At 50.3% G+C, this 20,692-nt stretch overlaps 1 protein-coding gene across 1 annotated transcript in view; it reads left to right on the forward strand.

The window, feature by feature from the left end:
• Nucleotides 1-2,116: 2,116 nt before the first annotated feature.
• Nucleotides 2,117-20,692, forward strand: part of eif2b3 (eukaryotic translation initiation factor 2B, subunit 3 gamma) — a gene marked incomplete at its 3' end in the record, with an annotated part of 32,862 nt that continues 14,286 nt past the window's right edge. The window contains exons 1-5 of the mRNA XM_084458316.1: nt 2,117-2,224; nt 2,788-2,944; nt 5,459-5,616; nt 15,284-15,443; nt 16,604-16,715. Coding sequence (XP_084314442.1) covers nt 2,797-2,944; nt 5,459-5,616; nt 15,284-15,443; nt 16,604-16,715 — 578 coding nt within the window. The 5' untranslated portion in view covers nt 2,117-2,224; nt 2,788-2,796. The remainder of the gene's footprint in view (nt 2,225-2,787; nt 2,945-5,458; nt 5,617-15,283; nt 15,444-16,603; nt 16,716-20,692) is intronic.

The raw sequence follows: 20,692 nt of genomic DNA on the forward strand, positions 1-20,692 counted from the left end.
TGTAGTTGAGGCATGTCATCTGAAGCTTGAAATTAACCAGATCTCAATCAAGACTTCTAGAAATTAATTTAAAAATGTCCGCATTTTCAATAGAGGCCGGGCAAGATAGTCCCAAACTGAGGCACTGTAAGGGACTTCTCAGATTCAGAGGGTAAAATTAAAAAGGCAAGGCAAGGCAAGTTTATTTATATAGCACATTTCAGCCACAGGGGAATTCAAGGTGCTTTACATGAGACATTAAAAGCATTAAAACACAAAAGCAAGACATTATAGACATTTAAAACAAAAGGCAGGACAAATTAAAAGCATTAAAACAAAAAGCAAGTCATTATAGACATTTAAAACAAAAAGCAGGACAAATAGAATACAGGAATAAAAGTTACAGTGCAGTATACTGATAAACATAACTCCTCTTAGAAAGCAGTGGCAAAAAAAAAAGCAGGTCTTCTATGTAATGGGCAGACATTTCAGGCTGGTTATAATGATGTCACCACTCATAAGATTATGTTTATGTATATTTGTTTCCTTGTATATATTTGGTGTATTATATACTTAAATGTGATTACATCCGTGTCCATTTGTGCTCGTTTTTACAGTTTCTGGCACATGGCCAACTTTGCCTCCTCCATCTCGGACAGATGATGATCTGGGTGGTCTTATGGACTCACTGTTTCTCACGTCTGCAAACATTCCTAGGTCCAGGAGGAAGTGTCAAGGTGACCAGAGCACTTTGGTATGCTTCCCTTCCCGGCCTCTGTCACTGAACTTTTATTAAGTTACAGAATTAAGCCGCGCACAAAGAACCACAGCAAAGCAGCTGTACCAGAGCTAGGGAACGAGAACACACAACTGAGTCTGTTTACTCTCTCTCTCTCTCCCTCTCTCTCCTCCCCTCCCCCCCCCCCCCCCCCCCCCTCCTCTCTCCCTCCCTCAACACCCCCCCCCCCCCTCCGACCCCCAGTGAACTGCAGAAGCCTGTCCCGTTATTCCTCTGGGTCCTCTGAAGGCAGCTACACTACCAATGAAGCTCATCTCCTGTCCAGAGAAAACAAAGACGGGCCACGTTCCCAGAGTTCAACATGCTGTTCCATCGCAGCTCTGTGAGTTGGGGTTTGAGCCCGGGCCCGGCCCGCTGGGGGAGCTGGGTGGCTGCTGAGCTGCGAGGAGGAATGGGCGGGGCCTGGAAATTACTGGTGTGGATCCGTAGGACACACACACACACACACACACACACACACACACGGACACACGCAGACACATGGACGCAAGCGCGCGAATGGACGCTCGGCACACACAGAATGAGTTTTCCAAGCATTGCTCGCATCATCTACAGTGCGTTAACGTGGGCAGGTAGAACGGGTGTGCGCGTGTGCAGTTAGGGGGTAATAAAAAGTCACTTTAGGTTTAGATGTTATAAAACTACCAGACTACTTTTGCGTGCTGTGCCTGAGACCAGCCTGCTCCGGGCACACACACACACACACACACGCACACACACACACACGCGCGCACGCACACACACACACACACACACACACACACCATGTACTAAAGACCCATATATACTCTTCCTATCTCACATTCTCCACACACACATACACACACACACACATGCACGCACACATGTGCGCACGAACGCACACACACACACACACACACACAAACATACCACACACACCATGTACTAAAGACCCATATATACTCTTCCTATCTCACATTCTCCACACACACACACACACACACACACACACACACACACACACACACACACACACACACACACACACGCCTAAAGATATACACACACTTCCCAAACACACACTCACTATATCCTTATAAAAGGACTGTACTGTAATTGCTGACAGTTTGGAAACTGGAGTTCTGTATTCCACATAGGAACCATTCCATACACTTTGTTTCCTCACGGACACATTTCAGCGAGGGAACGCAAATGTCATCAGTCTGTGCCGCTATGAGCATGCATCAAAACTGTATTACGACCAAGTTATTTCATGAAGGCCTTTCAAAACCATATTAAATTGCATGTTAACACAGCATAACAAGCCTGTCATTTCCCCTTTTTGATCCTTGGTGAAGCTGCGGTACCGTGTGGATACTATTCCCGAGATAACGCGAGAGCAGTGCATGCGTCCTGCAGCGTCGTTGTCAGATTGAGTGACACATATTCAGCATAACCACGATCTGCTGTGAATATCGTTAACAAGTGAGTAAAAGTCATGGTTTTTATGTATTGTAGCTTGCTGAGAATCAGTAACATATGCTTGTCGGGGTGCCAATTGCTGCGGGTACTTAATTTTTTTAATTTTATTTAACCTTTATTTATACAGGTAGAATAGAACACGTTGAGTTCAGAGGACTCATTTTCAAGTGTGACCTGTTCACAATCATTCAGCACTCGTTACACTAAGTTACAAACAACAGGACAGAATTACAATAAAACATACAGGACTATGTGTAACAATAGTTACAATTAATGAATTGCCAATGGGAAAATGACCATCTGTAATACACAGTTATGGCCGGGAGTGTTTAACTCAAAGTTGATCAATTTTGTCGACCGATTGTAATTGTTAGAATAGCCTTAACTTAAAAGTGTGCCTGTCTCCCGTGCGTCTGTCTGTCTGTGTGACTGTGTGCATGTGTCTGTGTGACTGTGTGCATGTGTCTGTGTGACTGTGTGCATGTGTCTGTGTGACTGTGTGCATGTGTCTGTGTGACTGTGTGCATGTGTCTGTGTGACTGTGTGCATGTGTCTGTGCCCGGCAGGTGAGCGCGATGGAGCTCCAGGCCGTGTTGATGGCAGCGGGCGGCGGGTCCCGTATGATGGACCTCACCTACAACACCCCCAAACCCCTGCTGCCCGTGGGCAACAAGCCGCTCATCTGGTACCCCCTCAACCTGCTGGAGAGGGTGGGCTTCGAAGGTGGGTCTGTGTTCTGTCTGTGTAGGCGATCTCTGTCTGTCTGTCTGTCTGTCTGCCTGCCTGCCTGCCTGCCTGCCTGTCTGTCTGTCTGTCTGTCTGTCTGCCTGCCTGTCTGTCTGTCTGTCTGTCTGTCTGTCTGTCTGCCTGCCTGTCTGTCTGTCTGTGTCTGCCTGTCTGTCTGTCTGCCTGCCTGCCTGTCTGTCTGTCTGTCTGTCTGTCTGTCTGTCTGTGTCTGTCTGTCTGTCTGTCTGTCTGTCTGTCTGTCTGTCTGTCTGCCTGCCTGCCTGTCTGCCTGTCTGTCTGTCTGTCTGTCTGTCTGTGTCTGTTTGTCTGCCTGTCTGCCTGCCTGCCTGCCTGCCTGCCTGCCTGCCTGTCTGTCTGTGTCTGTTTGTCTGCCTGTCTGCCTGCCTGCCTGCCTGCCTGCCTGCCTGTCTGTCTGTCTGTCTGTCTGTCTGTCTGTCTGCCTGTCTGCGATCTATGTCTGTTTGTGATCTGTATCTGTCTGTCTATCTGCCCTCTCATCTTATCCCATCACCTTCAATGCATCGCAGTACGACAGACCCAAACATTGCCTGCTGACGTGTATTATTTTATACAGGAGGCACATGTGCTCTGCTAAGTTGAAGAAGTCAGACAACAGCTTACGAGCAGCGCAGTGAAACGTTTGCTTTTGGCAGAACAGTGATGCTGGCTGGGGAGGCAGGAGTAGCCGTTGTGCCTGCAGCAACATGATGCTAAAATCACAAAACCCATGGACAGCGTGGCAGGCCCCTCGGCCTTCTGGGTAGGCTTGTCGCATTCAGCCTCTGACCTCGGACACGATTGGCCCGTTGCGCTGTTGTGTGGTAGTCTTAGTATTGTGTGGTATTGTGTGGTAGTCTTAGTACTTTATACGATTACCAGCAATGACACAAAATAATGGCCCTGTGGTATGCATGACTACTCTGTTACATTCCCTCGTAAACTAGGTTGTTTTGGGGAGGTCGCTGTGTGGATAGGGTTTACATCCATCAAAGGTGGAGAGAATGATGGGCTGAGGTGTTGAGTCCCATCCCCATACTGTGGAAGTCATGCTGTTGCCCAATGATAAGTCGTCGACCTAATAGGCTATAAATGCTAGATACAGGGGATTGTTTTAATATTACTATAGCATATCCTAATGCTTTCAGGCCTAGTCCTCCCGACCTAGTCATGGTTGACACGGCCATCCGCTGGGGGCAAGCTGTTCTTAGCCATCTGTGGTCAGGTGAGCATAGCAGGGCCCTTATTTCCAGTATGAGTGGACCAGCTCCAGCAGGTGTTGTTGGTACGCAGGGTAGACTTGTATGAGGGTTGAATACTTTACTAAATCCCGTACGGTCAATGGAAATGGGTTGGCCTAAACAATGACAGCTTTTATGCCAACTCGTGCCGACTTTGCCAACAAATTAAAGGGGCGACGTCTCGCCTTTTTAAGTTCATATTATTCGGATTAAATTCTTATATCATCTGTGTAGGCCTTTTTAAAATCACCATCAGTGTAACCGTTTCCCTGCATTCCCTACAAAGTTCAAAGGCCAAACGGTCACTGGACTGGTTTGCCCTGGCTACACTGATGGTGATTTTTAAAAGGCCCACATAGAGAATATAAGCATTTGATCTAAATAATATGAATTTAGACAGGCGTGACTTTAATAATAATAATAATAACTTTTGAATCAAAGAAGAGTGAACAAAATATAGGCTTGATAGCGTGCGGCAGCCATAACTGGCAATCAGTAGATACTTCTCCTATTATGACATGGCACTGGCCTTCACGGAAGGGGTGAGTACAAGTGGACCATTGACTTATGTCTGGATGTCCCATAGCTCCAGCCCTGGCTATAATGGTCAAATAATAGCATAGGAAACTAGGCTAAGCCTATAGCTGTGTTTTCATGTTGTCTCTAGGCTCTCCCTCTCTCTCTCTCCCTCTCTCTCTCTCTCTCTCCCTCTCTCCCTCCATGTGTGGCAGTAGCGAGCGGCCAACTGTCTCGGCCCTGCAATTAGCTTTTACAAGGCTAAACACGGTTACAGTTAGTACAGTAATTACCCTGGAAGAAACACTTAGGCAGCCCAGCGTAATTAACAGTTGAGCCTCCCCTGCCATGTTTTTATCAGAAGAAACGGTCTCCTACTTCATTTTCTAGCTCACTGGTCTAGTTTCCATGTCAGTGTGTGTTCTAAACGGACTACCGATAGTATTGTGTATTAGACTGACCACACGTCTCGTGGGTTCTGTGAGGTTCAACAGTCCCTGGACAGTGGATGATAAAACGTCCATCATACTGACCAGACCTGAGTGAGTTATTACTTGCAAAGTACTGTCCAGTTTCTGGAGTGCTTTCGAGGGGGTTGAGCCAGGAGCCAAGAAACAAAACATCTGCAAAACTGTCAAAACATTCAAAAACAATCACATCTCCAACGCTGAAGTTTATTTGGTCGGTGTGTATTTGATCCGGGTCCTGATCCCAGTCTGTTCCCTCCCTCCCGTAGAGGTGATTGTCATCACGACCAAGGAGGTCCAGAAGATGATCGGCTCAGACCCCAACATGAAGCTGGATGTGAAGATGAAGCTGGACATGGTGTACATCCAGGAGGACGCAGACATGGGCACGGCCGACGCCCTGAGACACATCCAGCCCAAGATCAAGGTGGGTGGCTGGCGGGCCGCTAAATTGTAAATGGACTGAACTTATAGCGCTTTTCCACCTTAGCGGCACTCAAAGCGCTTTACAATGGCCTCTCATTCACCCATTCACACACACATTCACACACCAATGGCGGTAGCTGCCATGCAAGGTGCTAACCTGCTCATCGGGAGCAATTTGGGGTTAGGTGTCTCGCTCAAGGACACTTCGACATGTGGACAGTCGGAGCTGGGATTCGAACCGCTGACCCTTCGATCATTGAACAACCCGCTCTACGAACTGAGCTAGGGCGGGGCGTCGGTAAGTAAGGAGGTGCGCCTCGTTCCCGTTTAACAGTTTCAAGAGTCAGAGATGGAACCACACACTTACAAGTCATAGAATAAACGCACACGCCGTAGCTCCTCGGACCCTGATCGTTGTCCGGACAATTCTTCACTTTCAGAGCCTGTGCTTTTGCGAACCAGGTGCAGGTTGTGTGTGTTTGGATGTGCTGACTCCTGACAAAAGAGGCACGTTCACCCCCCCAAATAAAAGGCTGAATACACTAAGCCGACAGAAGGCTCTTCTTTTGAATTTTTCGTTCCGGGCATGTGCGAGAATAAATACCATTCCAGCCCAGAAGAGGCCTCAGTGAACACGAGACATCATTTAGATCGGAAACCGGAATCGCACTGGATAGCAGGTAAACAAAACAACAGTGAAGGTTGGATAGCAGGTAAACAAAACAACAGTGAAGGTTGGATAGCAGGTAAACAAAACAACAGTGAAGGTTGGATAGCAGGTAAACAAAACAACAGTGAAGGTTGGATAGCAGGTAAACAAATAAAAAATAAAATAGGCCTGCTAAAACAAACAATATTAATAAACACTATCAATACAAGCAAGAAAAATGCATTCTACATACAGTCAGGTTCATTGTGTCTCTTTTGGAGGGGGGGGTCTGTGTCTCTTTTAGGGGGGGGGGGGTCTGTGTCTCTTTTGGAGGGGGGGGGGGCGTCTGTATCTCTGCGGAGCCCCAGATCCTGTGAGCCGCCGGGCCGCCAGTGATGCGTGTGTTCCTGGCCGGGCTCCAGCCCAAGACTAGGGGCCTCACTTCACCTGCTGAAAACCCCTGCATCTCTACGGCCCCACATCCACCTCCCCACCCCCCCGAAACACAGCCTGCAGCGTATACACGCACATACACACACACGTGCGCACACACACACACACACACCTGGGGGACACGGTGTGTGAGGGGAGAGCACGGGTCGGCGGGTGGGATGAGGGAGGCAGATGGATGGCCGGTTGATCCGTCGTCTTCGGGTCGTTTTTGGTTTGTCAAAACAAGGTGATGGGATGGCACGCCGCCACTGCCTCGTATCCATGGAGACGCGTAGGAATAACACGTAGCTGCTGTCTGCTTAAAAACGCCTGTCGTCATTTTGCTGATGATTTGTTTCTCCCTCAGTTGAAAGCTGGGTCTCCCCGTTACAACCCCTGAACCCCTCCCAGCTCTGGAGCTAATCAATTCATTCTAATGTTTAATGTTTAAATGTTTAATTCTAAACATTCATTCTAAACAGTTCATCATATCTAATGGTATGTCCAAATACATAGAAGTGTGAATGTTCTTTTCGACATTCTGAAAACTTGCCATTTTGGAGGTATTAGGATTTGACCCCACGGCGGCGAAATATTAAAATAGGCGAAATATTAAAATAGGCTACAGGTACATTTGTTGGAAGTGGTTAAGTTTTGGTTGAGTCTGTTCAGAGTTCACATGCAACTCGTCGTGGCTTCCTATACCTGTACTAGCAGCAGTCTGGGGGGGGGGGGGGCGGCAGAGAGAGAGATGGAGGGAGAGAGAGAGAAAGGGAGAGAGGGGCAGAGAGAGAGAGAGAGAGAGAGAGAGAGGGGCAGAGAGAGAGAGAGGGGCAGAGAGAAAGAGGACCAGCTCCAGCATGCTCCTGTACAGTGTTTTTCTTCTCTAATCTCCCATAGTGGAAGCCTAGATTAAAAGCATTGAGTTGCACACACGCACACACACACACACACACACAAACAAACACACACACACACACACATAGGCGGGGTGATGAGAGATGAGAACTGGCAACGGAGCAGCCAATTCTCACATAGAAGGATTATACACACGCACACACACACACACACACACACATACACACACACACACGGGGCTGTAGAATGGGAGGGGTTGTGTAGTCATTCTGATGAGTCCTATTCTACAGTGATCTGAGTCTATTGAAAGATAAATGCCGAGCGTTAATCCACACACAGACGCTGATTGCGATCTTGGCAGCAGCGCTCGCTCACTAAGACATGGGTGGATCTCCCTCTTAAAGATGCCCTATTGAAGAGAGCACGTTAGGCAAGAAGGTGCGTTCCTCCTGACAGACTGTCAAGTATCCCAGTAAGCCACGTGGACCGGGAACGGCTCTCGGAACAACGAACGGTCGTCGGACAGGGATGGAAAGAGCGCACGTTGACCTCCGCCTCAACTACCGAGAGGACGATCGCGCAGGAACCGTTTGAGACGTTGAGTTATCGAGCGTCGATCAAGCGTTAAGTCTCGTCGACAGATACCTCTCTGCTGGCTCGGCCGGTATGCACACACTGCTGCAGTGAGGTGTTGGACACAGGAGACATGGTTGAGTGAGACCCCCCCCCCCCTGTCCCCCTCCTCCCCTTCCCACCGCCTCGTCGTCTAGGCTACACCCCGCTCCAGGGCGACCTGACTCGCAGGCTGTACTCCCCGTACACACGGCCTACGATCCCGACTCCATCGTCAAGTTCGCTGCTGACACAGCTGTGTTGAAGGTTCCCAGCCACCCGGACAACAGCCTCTTCTCTCTGCCCCGGTCAGAACCAGAACCAACTCAGAACCAACTCATAGCCCTTTTCCACCAAAGGAACTCTGGTTTGTGAACCGGTTCGTTTCAAAATTCCTGGAACCTTGGTTCTGTCCAGAGAACGGGCCCGCGTTTCCACCAGTTTTGAGCCGAACCATTGTACGTCAACCCACGCCCATGATGTCGTCACGGTTCGCACTGAAAAACCTACTATTTTGTGGTGCCGGTTCGGAACCAGCTTTCAGGTTCTCGAACTCATTTCGTTTTGGTCGAAATGCTCAGAACCATTCAAAATTAGGTTCGCCAACCGGCACCGAACCGGTTCCCTCTTGGTGGAAAAGGCCTATCAGAGAGGCTCAGGAGGAGAAGGATCTTCTTCCCTGGATGAAGAGACGACCTGTTGAACTCTTGGCTAAACTCAGTAACTACACTCAGCACAACTGCACTTTATATTTATACTTTGTAGAATAAACATATCTACATTCTGTAAATAAACGTGAATATACTTGGGGTATCTACAATATACATACCTATACTGTCTTTTGTCAGGCTCACACTACAGGATTTTTGGGCCGATTCACTCCTCATCGGTACCGTTGTTCGGCCCAGATGATCTTGTAATGTGAGGGGTTTACAGATCCAATCTTAAACCTCCCAATCAGCTCGCAGACCCATCGGGGCTGATAATATCAAACTCGTTTGATATTTAGATGATTACATCACTACTTTACAAGCGAGGCAGGGGTTCGTTGCTCCCTCGGGCACGATAACATCCTGTAGTGTGTGATGAGACGTTATTTTCAAATCTTGTAACGTGCGCTTGTTTGAGATTCCAGAGAACATCTGTTAAGATGATCTGTTAAGATAATCCTCATGTTTGTGATGCAACCCGATTTCAAAATCGGTTATAATTTTAAAAATCATGTAGTGTTAGTCCGGCATAACATCCGTGCTTATCTGTTTAACTCCCCCACAGCTCATATTCTGCACTGTCAGCATCCTGTTCCACTCACATGTATATATTTGTTTTATATTTTTATATATATAAACCAAAATATAACCTATATATAAATATAACCGAAACCAAAATATAAAACAAATACATATATATATATATATTCAAATAAAGTTTTGAAATTAAATACAACTTTGAATTTGAATGATTGGTTACAGATTTGATTTTTTATCAATTTATGTTATAGTGAGGACATCCAAAAACCTCATACCCAGTAGGAGAGCATGTAATAATAACATGTTATAACAAGTAACAGTAACATGGTATAACATGTAATACGTATTTGGAACGTATGTGTTTCCATTGTGGACCTCAAGAGTCACAGAGTGAGTCAGAAAAGTCGATCCTTTTCACACTCTTATCGATGTAACTATTATTTTAGTGCCGTATTACAATACGCTTTGATTTTGTCCTGGAGGCGTTTCTCTCGGGAGTACGAGGGCTGACAGAACAGGCCTGCTTCCCGCTTCCTGACAAGAAAGCCCAAACTAAACTGCAGATTGAGATCAGTTGTCGCTGGAATGCTTCACTACTCTTGTAAATATCAAGTTGACAGTCATCAGCAGCTTCATCAGCAGCTTACGGCTGCATCTGGAGGTGTCCTACTATGCTGATCTCAGCTCTCCGTGTGTTTGTGTGTGTGTGTGTGTGTGTGTGTGTGTCCTCCGCTCCCAGGGTGGTCTCTCTCACCTGGCGGGGAGCAGCCGCGTGTGTGTGTGTGTGTGGGGGGGGGGGGTTGCAGGCGGATCCACTGTGTGGGTGGCCCTGACCTAAGCAGCAGAGATCAGGGCTGCTGAAAGGGCCTGCTCCTGGTCACATGATCACCCAGCTGACACCATTCCACCGTCACACACACACACACACACACACACACACGCTGCCGCCCCAGCCCAGACAGCCCGGCGGAAGGCGACAGTCTCCCCCGGTGGTTCAACAATGAAACGTCTCCCCGCCTGTCTCCCGCCACTTGTGGTCGGTGTGTCTGCAAATATCCGCTGCTCGCTGTGAATGTGGAGCCATTAGGGGCCCAGCAGCGCGTCACCCTGGCGTTGGGGCCGGGGCTAATGGCCCCTGGATTATCCCGCCCGTTGACAGCATATATCAGGGCCCAGCCAGATGGACACGCCGGTGCTCTATTAGCTAATCGCTACAAACGGCAGTTAAGATGAGGATGATGAATGCTCCTTCTATTTTGGAACCTTGAAAGGGAACCCCGGCAGTAATTGGGGGGGAGGGGGGTCGGTGTGGGGGGGGGGGGGGGGGCAAGCATAGCTACAGTACGAACAATTCAGTGACGGCTGAATATTTGATTGAGAATTGAAACGTAAAACCAACACGCCTATGTCTGCGCTAGCGTTTAAAATCTGTCTCTCAAGGTTAGGGACTGGCTTTGGGTTAGGCAGACCGGTAGATGGTTCCAGAGAGAGGGAGAGAGGGAGAGAGAGCAGCGTGAGAGTGGGAGGGAGAGTGGGAGGGAGAGTGGGAGGGAGAGAGAGGGAGAGAGAGCAGCGTGAGAGAGAGGGAGAGAGAGCAGCGTGAGAGAGAGAGAGGGAGGGAGAGGGAGGGCGAGAGAGAGGGAGAGAGAGCAGCGTGAGAGATAGGGAGAGAGAGAGAGACAGAGAAAGAGAGAGCAGCGTGAGAGAGAAGGAGAGAGAGGGGAGAGAGGGAGAGAGAGAGAGAAAGCAGCGTGAGAGTGGGAGGGAGAGAGAGAGAGGGAGAGAGAGCAGCGTGAGAGAGGGAGAGAGAGGGAGGGAGAGAGAGAGAGGGCGAGAGAGAGGGAGGGAGAGAGAGCATTGTGAGAGATAGGGAGAGAGAGAGAGCAGCGTGAGAGATAGGGAGAGAGAGAGAGACAGAGAAAGAGAGAGCAGCGTGAGAGAGAAGGAGAGAGAGAGAGAGGGGAGAGAGAGAGCAGCGTGAGAGAGAGGGAGCAGGGAGAAAGAGAGAGAGAGCAGCGTGAGGGAGCAGGGAGAGGGGCTCGGCGGGGTCGAAGGGGCCTCCTGTCCCCCTGTCCTCCTGTCCTCCTGTCCCCCTGTCCTCCTGTCCTCTTGTCCCCGGTCTCTGTGTTTATCTGTTGACCATGTGTGCTGCCTGCGTGTGCCGGGCGGAACGTCACGGCTCAGTGGCCACGACAAACAGGCAGACTGGCCTGTCAAGCAGGCAGTCAGTCAGGCAGTCAGTCTGTCAAACAGACTGGAAGTCAGGCGAGCTAGTCCGGGCTGGGGTCTCCCCTTCCCTCCCCTCCTCCCCTCTCCCTTTCCTCTCTCCTCTCCTCTCCCATTCCCTCCTTCTCTTCTCTTCTCCTCTCTCCTACTCCCCTCCCCTCCTCTCCTCTCTCCAGGCCTCCCAAATGAGCTGTGCAGCCTTTATAGAGCCAGGCAGGCACGCTTTAACAGGGGCCCCCTCTCCTCTCCTCTCTTCTCCCTCTCCTCTCTTCTCCCTCTCCTCTCTTCTCCCTCTCCCTCTCCTCCTCTCCCTCTCTTCTCTTCTCCCCACTTCTCCCTCTCCCCTCCTCTCCTCCTCTCCCTCTCTTCTCCCTCTCCTCTCTTCTCCCTCTCCCTCTCTTCTCTTCTCCCCTCTTCTCCCTCTCCCCTTCTCTCCTCTCCTCTCCCCCTCCTCTCTTCTCCCTCTTCTCTCTTCTCTCTTCTCTCTTCTCCCTCTCCTCTCCTCTCCTCTCCTCTCCTCTCCTCTCCTCTCCTCTCCTCTCCTCTCCTCTCCCTCTCCCTCTCCCCTCCTCTCTTCTCCCCTCCTCTCTTCTCCCTCTTCTCTCTTCTCTCTTCTCCCTCTTCTCTCTTCTCCCTCTCCTCTCCTCTCCTCTCCTCTCCTCTCCTCTCCTCTCCTCTCCTCTCCTCTCCTCTCCTCTCCTCTCCTCTCCTCTCCTCTCTTCTCCCCTCCTCTCCTCTCCTCTCTCCTCTCCTCTCCTCTCCTCTCCTCTCCTCTCCTCTCCTCTCCTCTCCTCTCCTCTCCTCTCCTCTCTTCTCCCCTCCTCTCCTCAGCCTTAGTCTCTAGTGTTTATTGATCCGCGGGCCCAGGGGCAGCAGGCCAGGCACAGGGGCAGGCGCAGCAGATGGGGAGCAGACAGCTCAAACAGTAACAATAGCAAACGGGCCCCGGTACCAGAACCAGCCCCCCTCCTCCCTCCTCCCTCCGCGTGCCTCCCAGGCAGAGGGCCCGTCGGCCCGGCTAGACATGCAGCCATGCTCTGTGTTTAACAGCCAGGTTCTTCTCCTCCTCTGTATACACTCTCTCCATTCCGTGTCTCTCTCTCCATCCCTCTGTTGCCTCCCTCTCTCTCCACACGCTACCCCTCCACCCCCCCCTCATCTCTCTCTCTCTCTCCATCTCTCTCTCCACCCCCCCCACTCTCTTTCTCTCCGCCTCTCTCTCTCTCTCCAACCCTCTCTCTCTCTCTCTCTCTCCCTCCCTTCCTTCTCTCTCTCCCTCCCTGTCTCCCCTGTCTCTCCACCCCCATGTCTCTCCATCTCCTCTCTCTCCAACCCTCGCTCTCTCTCTCTCTCTCTCCCTCTCCTCCTTCTCTCTCTCCCTCCCTGTCTCCCCTGTCTCTCCACCCCCATGTCTCTCTCCATCTCCTCTCTCTCTCCCTCTCCGCTCCTCCACCCCCCCGTCTCTCTCTCTCTCTCTCTCTACTCCCTCTTCTTCTCTCCCGGTGTGTTGTGACTGTCGTTAGGATCAACACCACCTGGCTCTTCCTGCGCCGAGGAGCTTTTTCATCGCGTGTTCACGCCGACTCTCACACCGGCGTCGGCCAGACCGCTGTCACAGCTGCTCAGAGCGCCTGGGTTCTGCTTCGAAACTTAGCGTGGAAAGAGTGTGCGTGTGTGTGTGTGTGTGTGCGTGCGTGCGTGTGGTATATTCTGGCTGGGTGCGGCCGTGGGATAGCTGAACGCCTGTTTGGATTCATCTGAAGGGTGTTTTCATGTTAGGATAAATAGGTAACGGTCACAGATGTAGAAGGAAAGCGGGCGTCCGAGCGGACAGCTTTACCGCCAATGTTAGACAGGGACAGCTTTGCCGCCAGTGTTAGACAGGGACAGCTTTTGTTCACCTATTGAAATCAGCTGTTTGTGAGTTTAGTTACCAAAGCAGAGCTTCTAACTACTGTGGTATCCCCTCCGGTCAATTATCTTCCTTTGAGCGTTTGAAAAGACATACGTTATGGTTCCATCTTTAAAATCACTCAATCATTTAATCGACAGATCAGTTAATCGTTGTTGTTCTGTTGCTTTTTAATTTTAATTTTAACTGTATTGCCTGATGATGTGATTGTATATAAGTAGAGGGTGTGTCGGAAATGTTTACATGCGTGGTGCAGTCTTTAAACTGTGTTGAAATGTTTACATGTGTGGTGCAGTCTTTAAACTGTGTTGAAATGTTTACATGTGTGGTGCAGTCTTTAAACTGTGTTGAAATGTTTACATGTGTGGTGCAGTCTTTAAACTGTGTTGACATGTTTACATGTGTGGTGCAGTCTTTAAACTGTGTTGAAATGTTTACATGCGTGGTGCAGACTTTAAACTGTGTTGAAATGTTTACATGCGTGGTGCAGTCTTTAAACTGTGTTGAAATGTTTACATGTGTGGTGCAGTCTTTAAACTGTGTTGAAATGTTTACATGTGTGGTGCAGTCTTTAAACTGTGTTGAAATGTTTACATGTGTGGTGCAGTCTTTAAACTGTGTTGAAATGTTTACATGTGTGGTGCAGTCTTTAAACTGTGTTGAAATGTTTACATGCGTGGTGCAGACTTTAAACTGTGTTGAAATGTTTACATGTGTGGTGCAGTCTTTAAACTGTTGAAATGTTTACATGTGTGGTGCAGTCTTTAAACTGTGTTGAAATGTTTACATGCGTGGTGCAGTCTTAAACTGTGTTGAAATGTTTACATGTGTGGTGCAGTCTTTAAACTGTGTTGAAATGTTTACATGTGTGGTGCAGTCTTTAAACTGTGTTGACATGTTTGGATCTGTGACATTCCTTTTTAGCACAGTGGTTGAATGTGACACATGCCAGTTATCTTTAGGTAAAATCAAAGTATAAAATATGTCCATCAATGTTGTTATTCCGTCATTTTAAGTACTATAAAACTCCTTTTTATATGCCCAACTGTCCCCCTCTCCAAGCTCACCTCGTTTTGTGGGCGTGTCAAAGAGGACGTGTCAGTCAGAAATGATTGACAGGCCGCGGCCCCAACCTCCACACATTTGTTGTTCGTAACCATAGTTACCTCGACACCAGGAAGTGTACAGGCGTTTTTACAAAGTCGTTAATATAAGAAACGTGAGATGTCACACTACCTTTTAACCCCCGAACATTATAAAGATACACGCTACCTCACAGGCCATATCCTCGAATTTGTGTTATTTGGGAAAAAGTACGATAAAAAACATAACGATGGTGAGACACCAACTAGCCACGCTAGCCTGGAGGCGGGGCCTGTTAGACTGAGGTTAGGGCTGTATCCCTCAGCCAGCTACGAACAGCATAACGTTTACACTCCTAAAAACATTTGTTAAAATACAATTAGTAAATAAAAAATTTGAGGAGAAATTACTTAATACTAGTGAAATCATCTGTCCATGCAGCAAGATAATTTTACTTGATAAGAGATCTTAAAATAAGTTGGTTCGAGTCTAGAAATAAAATAGAAACTAGTAAATTACTTTTAAAACCAGATAATTCATCTCATATTTCCAAATCTAAGATTTTAAATCTTGGCAAGTGCAGAACAATTTGCAGTGTAGCTAGTCAGTGAAATAACCCTCAACCCTCCTGTGACTCCTCCCACAGACGGACGTCCTGGTGGTGAGCTGTGACCTCATAACGGACGCGGCGCTGCACCAGGTGGTGGATCTGTTCCGGGCCCACAGCGCCACCCTGGCCATGCTGATGAGCAAGGCCCACGAGTTCACCGAGACCGTGCCCGGACAGAAGGGGAAGAAGAAAGCAGGTACCGTCCGTACTCGCCGCGGTCAAAACGTCACAGCGTACGGGTCACATGGACGGGTCAAGGTGACGCGGTCAGGGGAGGATCTCCAGGGGTTTTTGTTCTCTAGGCGTAGTCGTACTCTGGGAGACTGGTCCTCACTGTCCACACTGTCCTCACTGTAGTCTGGGAGACTGGTCCACACTGTCCTCACTGTAGTCTGGGAGACTGGTCCACTCTGTCCTCACTGTCCTCACTGTAGTCTTGGAGACTGTTCCACACAGTCCTCACTGTAGTCTGGGAGACTGGTCCACACTGTCCTCACTGTAGTCTGGGAGACTGGTCCACACTGTCCTCACTGTAGTCTGGGAGACTGGTCCACTCTGTCCTCACTGTAGTCTTGGAGACTGGTCCACACTGTCCTCACTGTAGTCTGGGAGACTGGTCCACAATGTCCTCACTGTAGTCTGGGAGACTGGTCCACACTGTCCTCACTGTAGTCTGGGAGACTGGTCCATACTGTAAAATGGAATATAACCTCATTGTACCTCCGGGAAGGGAAACCTGTCTTGATCACTCACTGTTACATGAAAACAGTCCTCTGAATGCAAGAAATCATAAACCTTCGGCACGGTGACCATTTAGATTTTTGTGAGAATTTAATTGTTTCGTCTTTTTGGGTCTTTCAGAGGGGGGGGGTCCTGTTGTGGGGGGGGGCAGCAATGGTACAGGGAACACTGATCAAGTGTTATTGAGCTCCTCTGTAAAAAACAAACAAACATGTCTTTGTACACGGCTATGTGGCTCTTGCTTAAGTAGTACTGTAGTACCCATTGGAGCGCTCACTAATTGGCTCACTAATTGGCCATTTAGTCGGCCCTAATTACCTAATTTAAAAATCGGTCCTCGTCACTGTTCTCTTGGGCCCGCTGCCGGTACCCGTGCCAAATACGAACGCTGTCAGGTTGACGGTGTGCGAGGAAAATGGAAACAGACAGATACAGACAGAGGTTTGCTCATTCATGTGTTAGATTGTGATTTGGTCTCGGGTCGACACCGGGACATAAAAAAAGACGGTAGAATTCATGGGCTGAGAACGGGGTAACAGTAGAGGAGTCTGCATTTACCAGAGAAGCCCATGTGTGGTCTGACAATCGACCTATACCCCCCCCACCCCTCCCCAGGTGAGCAGAGGGACTTTGTGGGCGTGGACGACACGGGGAAGAGGCTGCTCTTCATGGCCAATGAGGCAGACCTGGAGGAGGGGCTAGCCATCAGGAAGTCCATCATGAGGAAGTGAGTATGTGAGTGTGAGTGAGTATGTGAAGCTCTATGTGAATGAGTATGTGAAGCTCTATGTGAGTGAGTATGTGAAGCTCTATGTGAATGAGTATGTGAAGCTCTATGTGAGTGAGTATGTGAAGCTCTATGTGAGTGAGTATGTGAAGCTCTATGTGAGTGAGTATGTGAAGCTCTATGTGAGTGAGTATGTGAAGCTCTATCTGAGTGAGTATGTGAAGCTCTATGTGAGTGAGTATGTGAAGCTCTATGTGAGTGAGTATGTGAAGCTCTATGTGAGTGAGTATGTGAAGCTCTATGTGAGTGAGTATGTGAAGCTCTATGTGAGCTCTATGGCGCGCCTCGCTGGCAGGTCAGGCTGGTCCACGTGAGAGGAACCCCCGTCTGGCCGCTGAGGGGAACGAGGCGGCCCGGCTCCCCCCCGGCTCTGGACCCGTCTGACGGGCTAACCGCACACACAGCACCCCTTCAGAACCTGCCCCACTCTGGACTGGTCTGACGGGCTAACCGCACACACAGCACCCCCCCAGAACCTGCCCCACTCTGGACCCGTCTGAAAGGGGTTTTCTAACCGACCGGCCCTCATAAAACACCGTGGCCAAGTACTGAGGTTGGACTCAGTCCCCTTTCAGCTCAGTCATGTTTTAAAATGCAACATTTTGAGAAAAAAAAATAAAATAAATAAACTTATAAATTAATATCGACATTTGAAGTAATTTGCCTAACTTGAATGAACCATGCCAGTTAACACCAGGAGCTAGGCCAGGGATCTCCTCCTCCGATCTTCTATCCTCCCTCGTTCCCTACCTCCGCCTCCTCCTCCTCCACACCTCCTCCTCCTCACCTCTTTCTCCTCCTCCACACCTCCTCCTCCTCCTCCACACCTCCTCCTCCTCACCTCTTTCTCCTCCTCCACACCTTCTCCTCCACACCTCCTCTTCCTCCTCCACACCTCCTCCTCCTCCTCCTCCTCCTCCTCCTCCACACCTCTTTCTCCTCTTCCACACCTTCTCCTCCACACCTCCTCCTCCTCCACACCTCCTCCTCCTCCTCCTCCACACCTCCTCCTCCTCCTCCACACCTCTTTCTCCTCCTCCACACCTCCTCCTCCTCCACACCTCCGGCTCCAGATTAGAGGCAGTTGTGCTGGCCTCCCTCTCTTCTTTCTCTCTTTCTGTCTCTCTCCCTCTCTCCCTCTCTCTCTCTCTCTCTCTCTCTCTCTCTCTCTCTCCCTCCTCTTATATCCATATAGATTTGTTTTTTCAAGAGGCCTGTTCTGAGGTGGGCGTCAGTGTGTGTGAGCTCCATGAGGCGCCTGCCTGCACACACTTGTTGGTCTAAGCTCTCTAAGCCCCTGTGTCATCACCTCGGCGTGTCTCGGATCAGGTCGGGGTGGGTGAAGAAGTGGGCGTGGCCGAGAAAGGGTCTTGGATCCGGGCCCTGGGATCTTGGGTCTGAGCCCGTCTCCTGGCTTCAGGCTCTAGGTGCTGGTTCAAGGTACTTAGTTCTAGTCCTGAGTATGGTTCTGGGTTCTAAGGCTTTAGGTGCTGGTTCATGGTACTTAGTTCTAGTCCTGAGTGTGGTTCTGGGTGCTGGTTCAAGGTCCTTAGTTCTAGTCCTGAGTGTGGTTCTGGGTGCTGGTTCAAGGTCCTTAGTTCTAGCCCTGGGTATGGTCCTGGGGTCTAGCTGTGGGTCCTGGGTCCTGCTCCTCGTCTTGACCTCGACTTGTTCCTAGATCAGGGGCCCTGGGTCATGAGCCTCGGCCGTCGGCCCCGAGCCCTCGACCCGAAGCCTTTTTTCTGCTGAGTCCTAGGGTTGGTCCTGGGTTCTGGGGGCTGTGTGGGCCTTGTTGTCCTAGGGTTGGTCCTGGGTTCTGGGGGCTGTGTCCTAGGATTGGTCCTGGGTTCTGGGGGCTGTGTCCTAGGATTGGTCCTGGGTTCTGGGGGCTGTGTCCTAGGGTTGGTCCTGGGTTCTGGGGGCTGTGTCCTAGGGTTGGTCCTGGGTTCTGGGGGCTGTGTACTAGGATTGGTCCTGGGTTCTGGGGGCTGTGTCCTAGGATTGGTCCTGGGTTCTGGGGGCTGTGTCCTAGGGTTGGTCCTGGGTTCTGGGGGCTGTGTCCTAGGGTTGGTCCTGGGTTCTGGGGGCTGTGTACTAGGATTGGTCCTGGGTTCTGGGGGCTGTGTCCTAGGGTTGGTCCTGGGTTCTGGGGGCGGTGTCCTAGGGTTGGTCCTGGGTTCTTGTTGTGTGGGAGCGAGCGTTTTGGGAGCTCGTAAATACTTCAGGGAGCCAGAGCCACTGTAAATCCTGCCCAATAAGAAGGAGCCCATAGCAGCTGCCAGCACGCTTCCCTGCAAAAGGAAATCGGCCACACACACACACACTAACGTCTGTACGCACACACACACACACACACACTAACGTCTGTACGCACACACACACACGCTAACGTTTGTACGCGCGCACACACACGCATGTAGACCGTTAAACACACACACACAACGCTAGCGTGTAGACATATACACACATGTACTGTAGGTTCACACACACACACACACACACACTTCTAGGATGTCACACACTGTTTAAGCAGCACACTCAAACAGAGCTTACACTTTTAAGACTTTTATATAGGCCACCTCTGGCCATTTACACATTCATACATGACATATGCACATTTTATCCACACATAAATGCTCAAACATGTACATCATCAAAAAGATAACAGGTCCTAGGCATTTACACCCTCTTCCAACACGCGTCTTAGAGGCTTATATGCTAAATGAAATGTACATCACATACAGTACAACTAAATGTCGACTGTGCACTACTTTTTTTATTTTATTGTCTTATTTGCTATTTATGATGTTGTATTTTGTTGTTTATTGCCTGTAGTCAACTGTACAGCACTTCGGTCAGCCACAGTTGTAAATAAATAAAGTTTGACTTGACTAAGTGCGCCCTGCTGAGAGGCTGAGGGCGCGGGGAGTTTGTCGGTCTTGTGATTCTGCCAAGCTGGGTCGGCTCAACCCCAAGCTTTTTGTCATTTATTTCAACGCAGGAGTCAAAGGTCTCCGTTCCAAGGCCGTTCACCCCCCCCCCCACCCCCCCAGCTCTGTCGCTCACACACACACACTCACGCACTCACGCTGTCCTATTAACCCTGTTTTTCCACTTCGGCGTTGGGAAGTTTGAGCAGGGCGTTAGTGGTGTGAGTCCGGCCCAGCTCCGGCCCAGCTCCGCGCGCCGGGCTGTTTGTCTAAGCCGTCTCCCCGGTCTGCTGGGTCTTTCCTCGTCTGCTCCGGTATTTAGACAGACGGCGACAGCCTGACGTATGGAGGGGGGGACGCAGCCACACATGGCCTGGCTCGGCTCGGCTCGGCACACTAGCTGTCCTGGTCTTCGTCCTGGCCCTTGGTCCTAAGCTAACCCAGGGTAGTGTTGGACTAGGAGGCTCTTTGAATCGGGGAATCCTCCTACTTGTGGTCTCCTGACGTACTCTGCTGCTGTGTGGCGCGTCGGGGCGGGCGGGGCCCCCATGGCTCCCACGCCGTGGGCCCCCCCCCCCCCGGGCCGCTGTTCTCACCTCCCCTTGACCCCCCCCCCCCCCCCCCAACCGCCCCCCTCCCTGTGAGCGTATGGAGCCTTCAGGTAGCAGCGTGCGTCTCGTCTCCCCCGCGTCCCCCGAAACACGCTCCCACATTCCTCTCCCTGGACATCAGCGCCAAGCCGGGCGGTTGAGGAGGATGTAGGTTTGTAGAACCCCCCCCCCTCCCGCCCCGCCCGGTCAGGGGTGGGGGGGGATAAGAAGGCGGGGCTTACTGGGAAGATCGCCGGCAGCGGGGCTGGCTGTGGAAACTTGACTGGGGTCCGTCTCGTTGACAAAGAACAGCTCCCGGGGAGTCGTTAGCGCTGTCTCGGTGTCCTCACACACACACACACACACACACACACGCACGCCAGCCAGCGGGGTTGTG

Source organism: Borostomias antarcticus, assembly GCF_949987555.1.
Source record: "Borostomias antarcticus genome assembly, chromosome: 24".
Lineage (NCBI taxonomy): Eukaryota > Metazoa > Chordata > Actinopteri > Stomiiformes > Stomiidae > Borostomias > Borostomias antarcticus.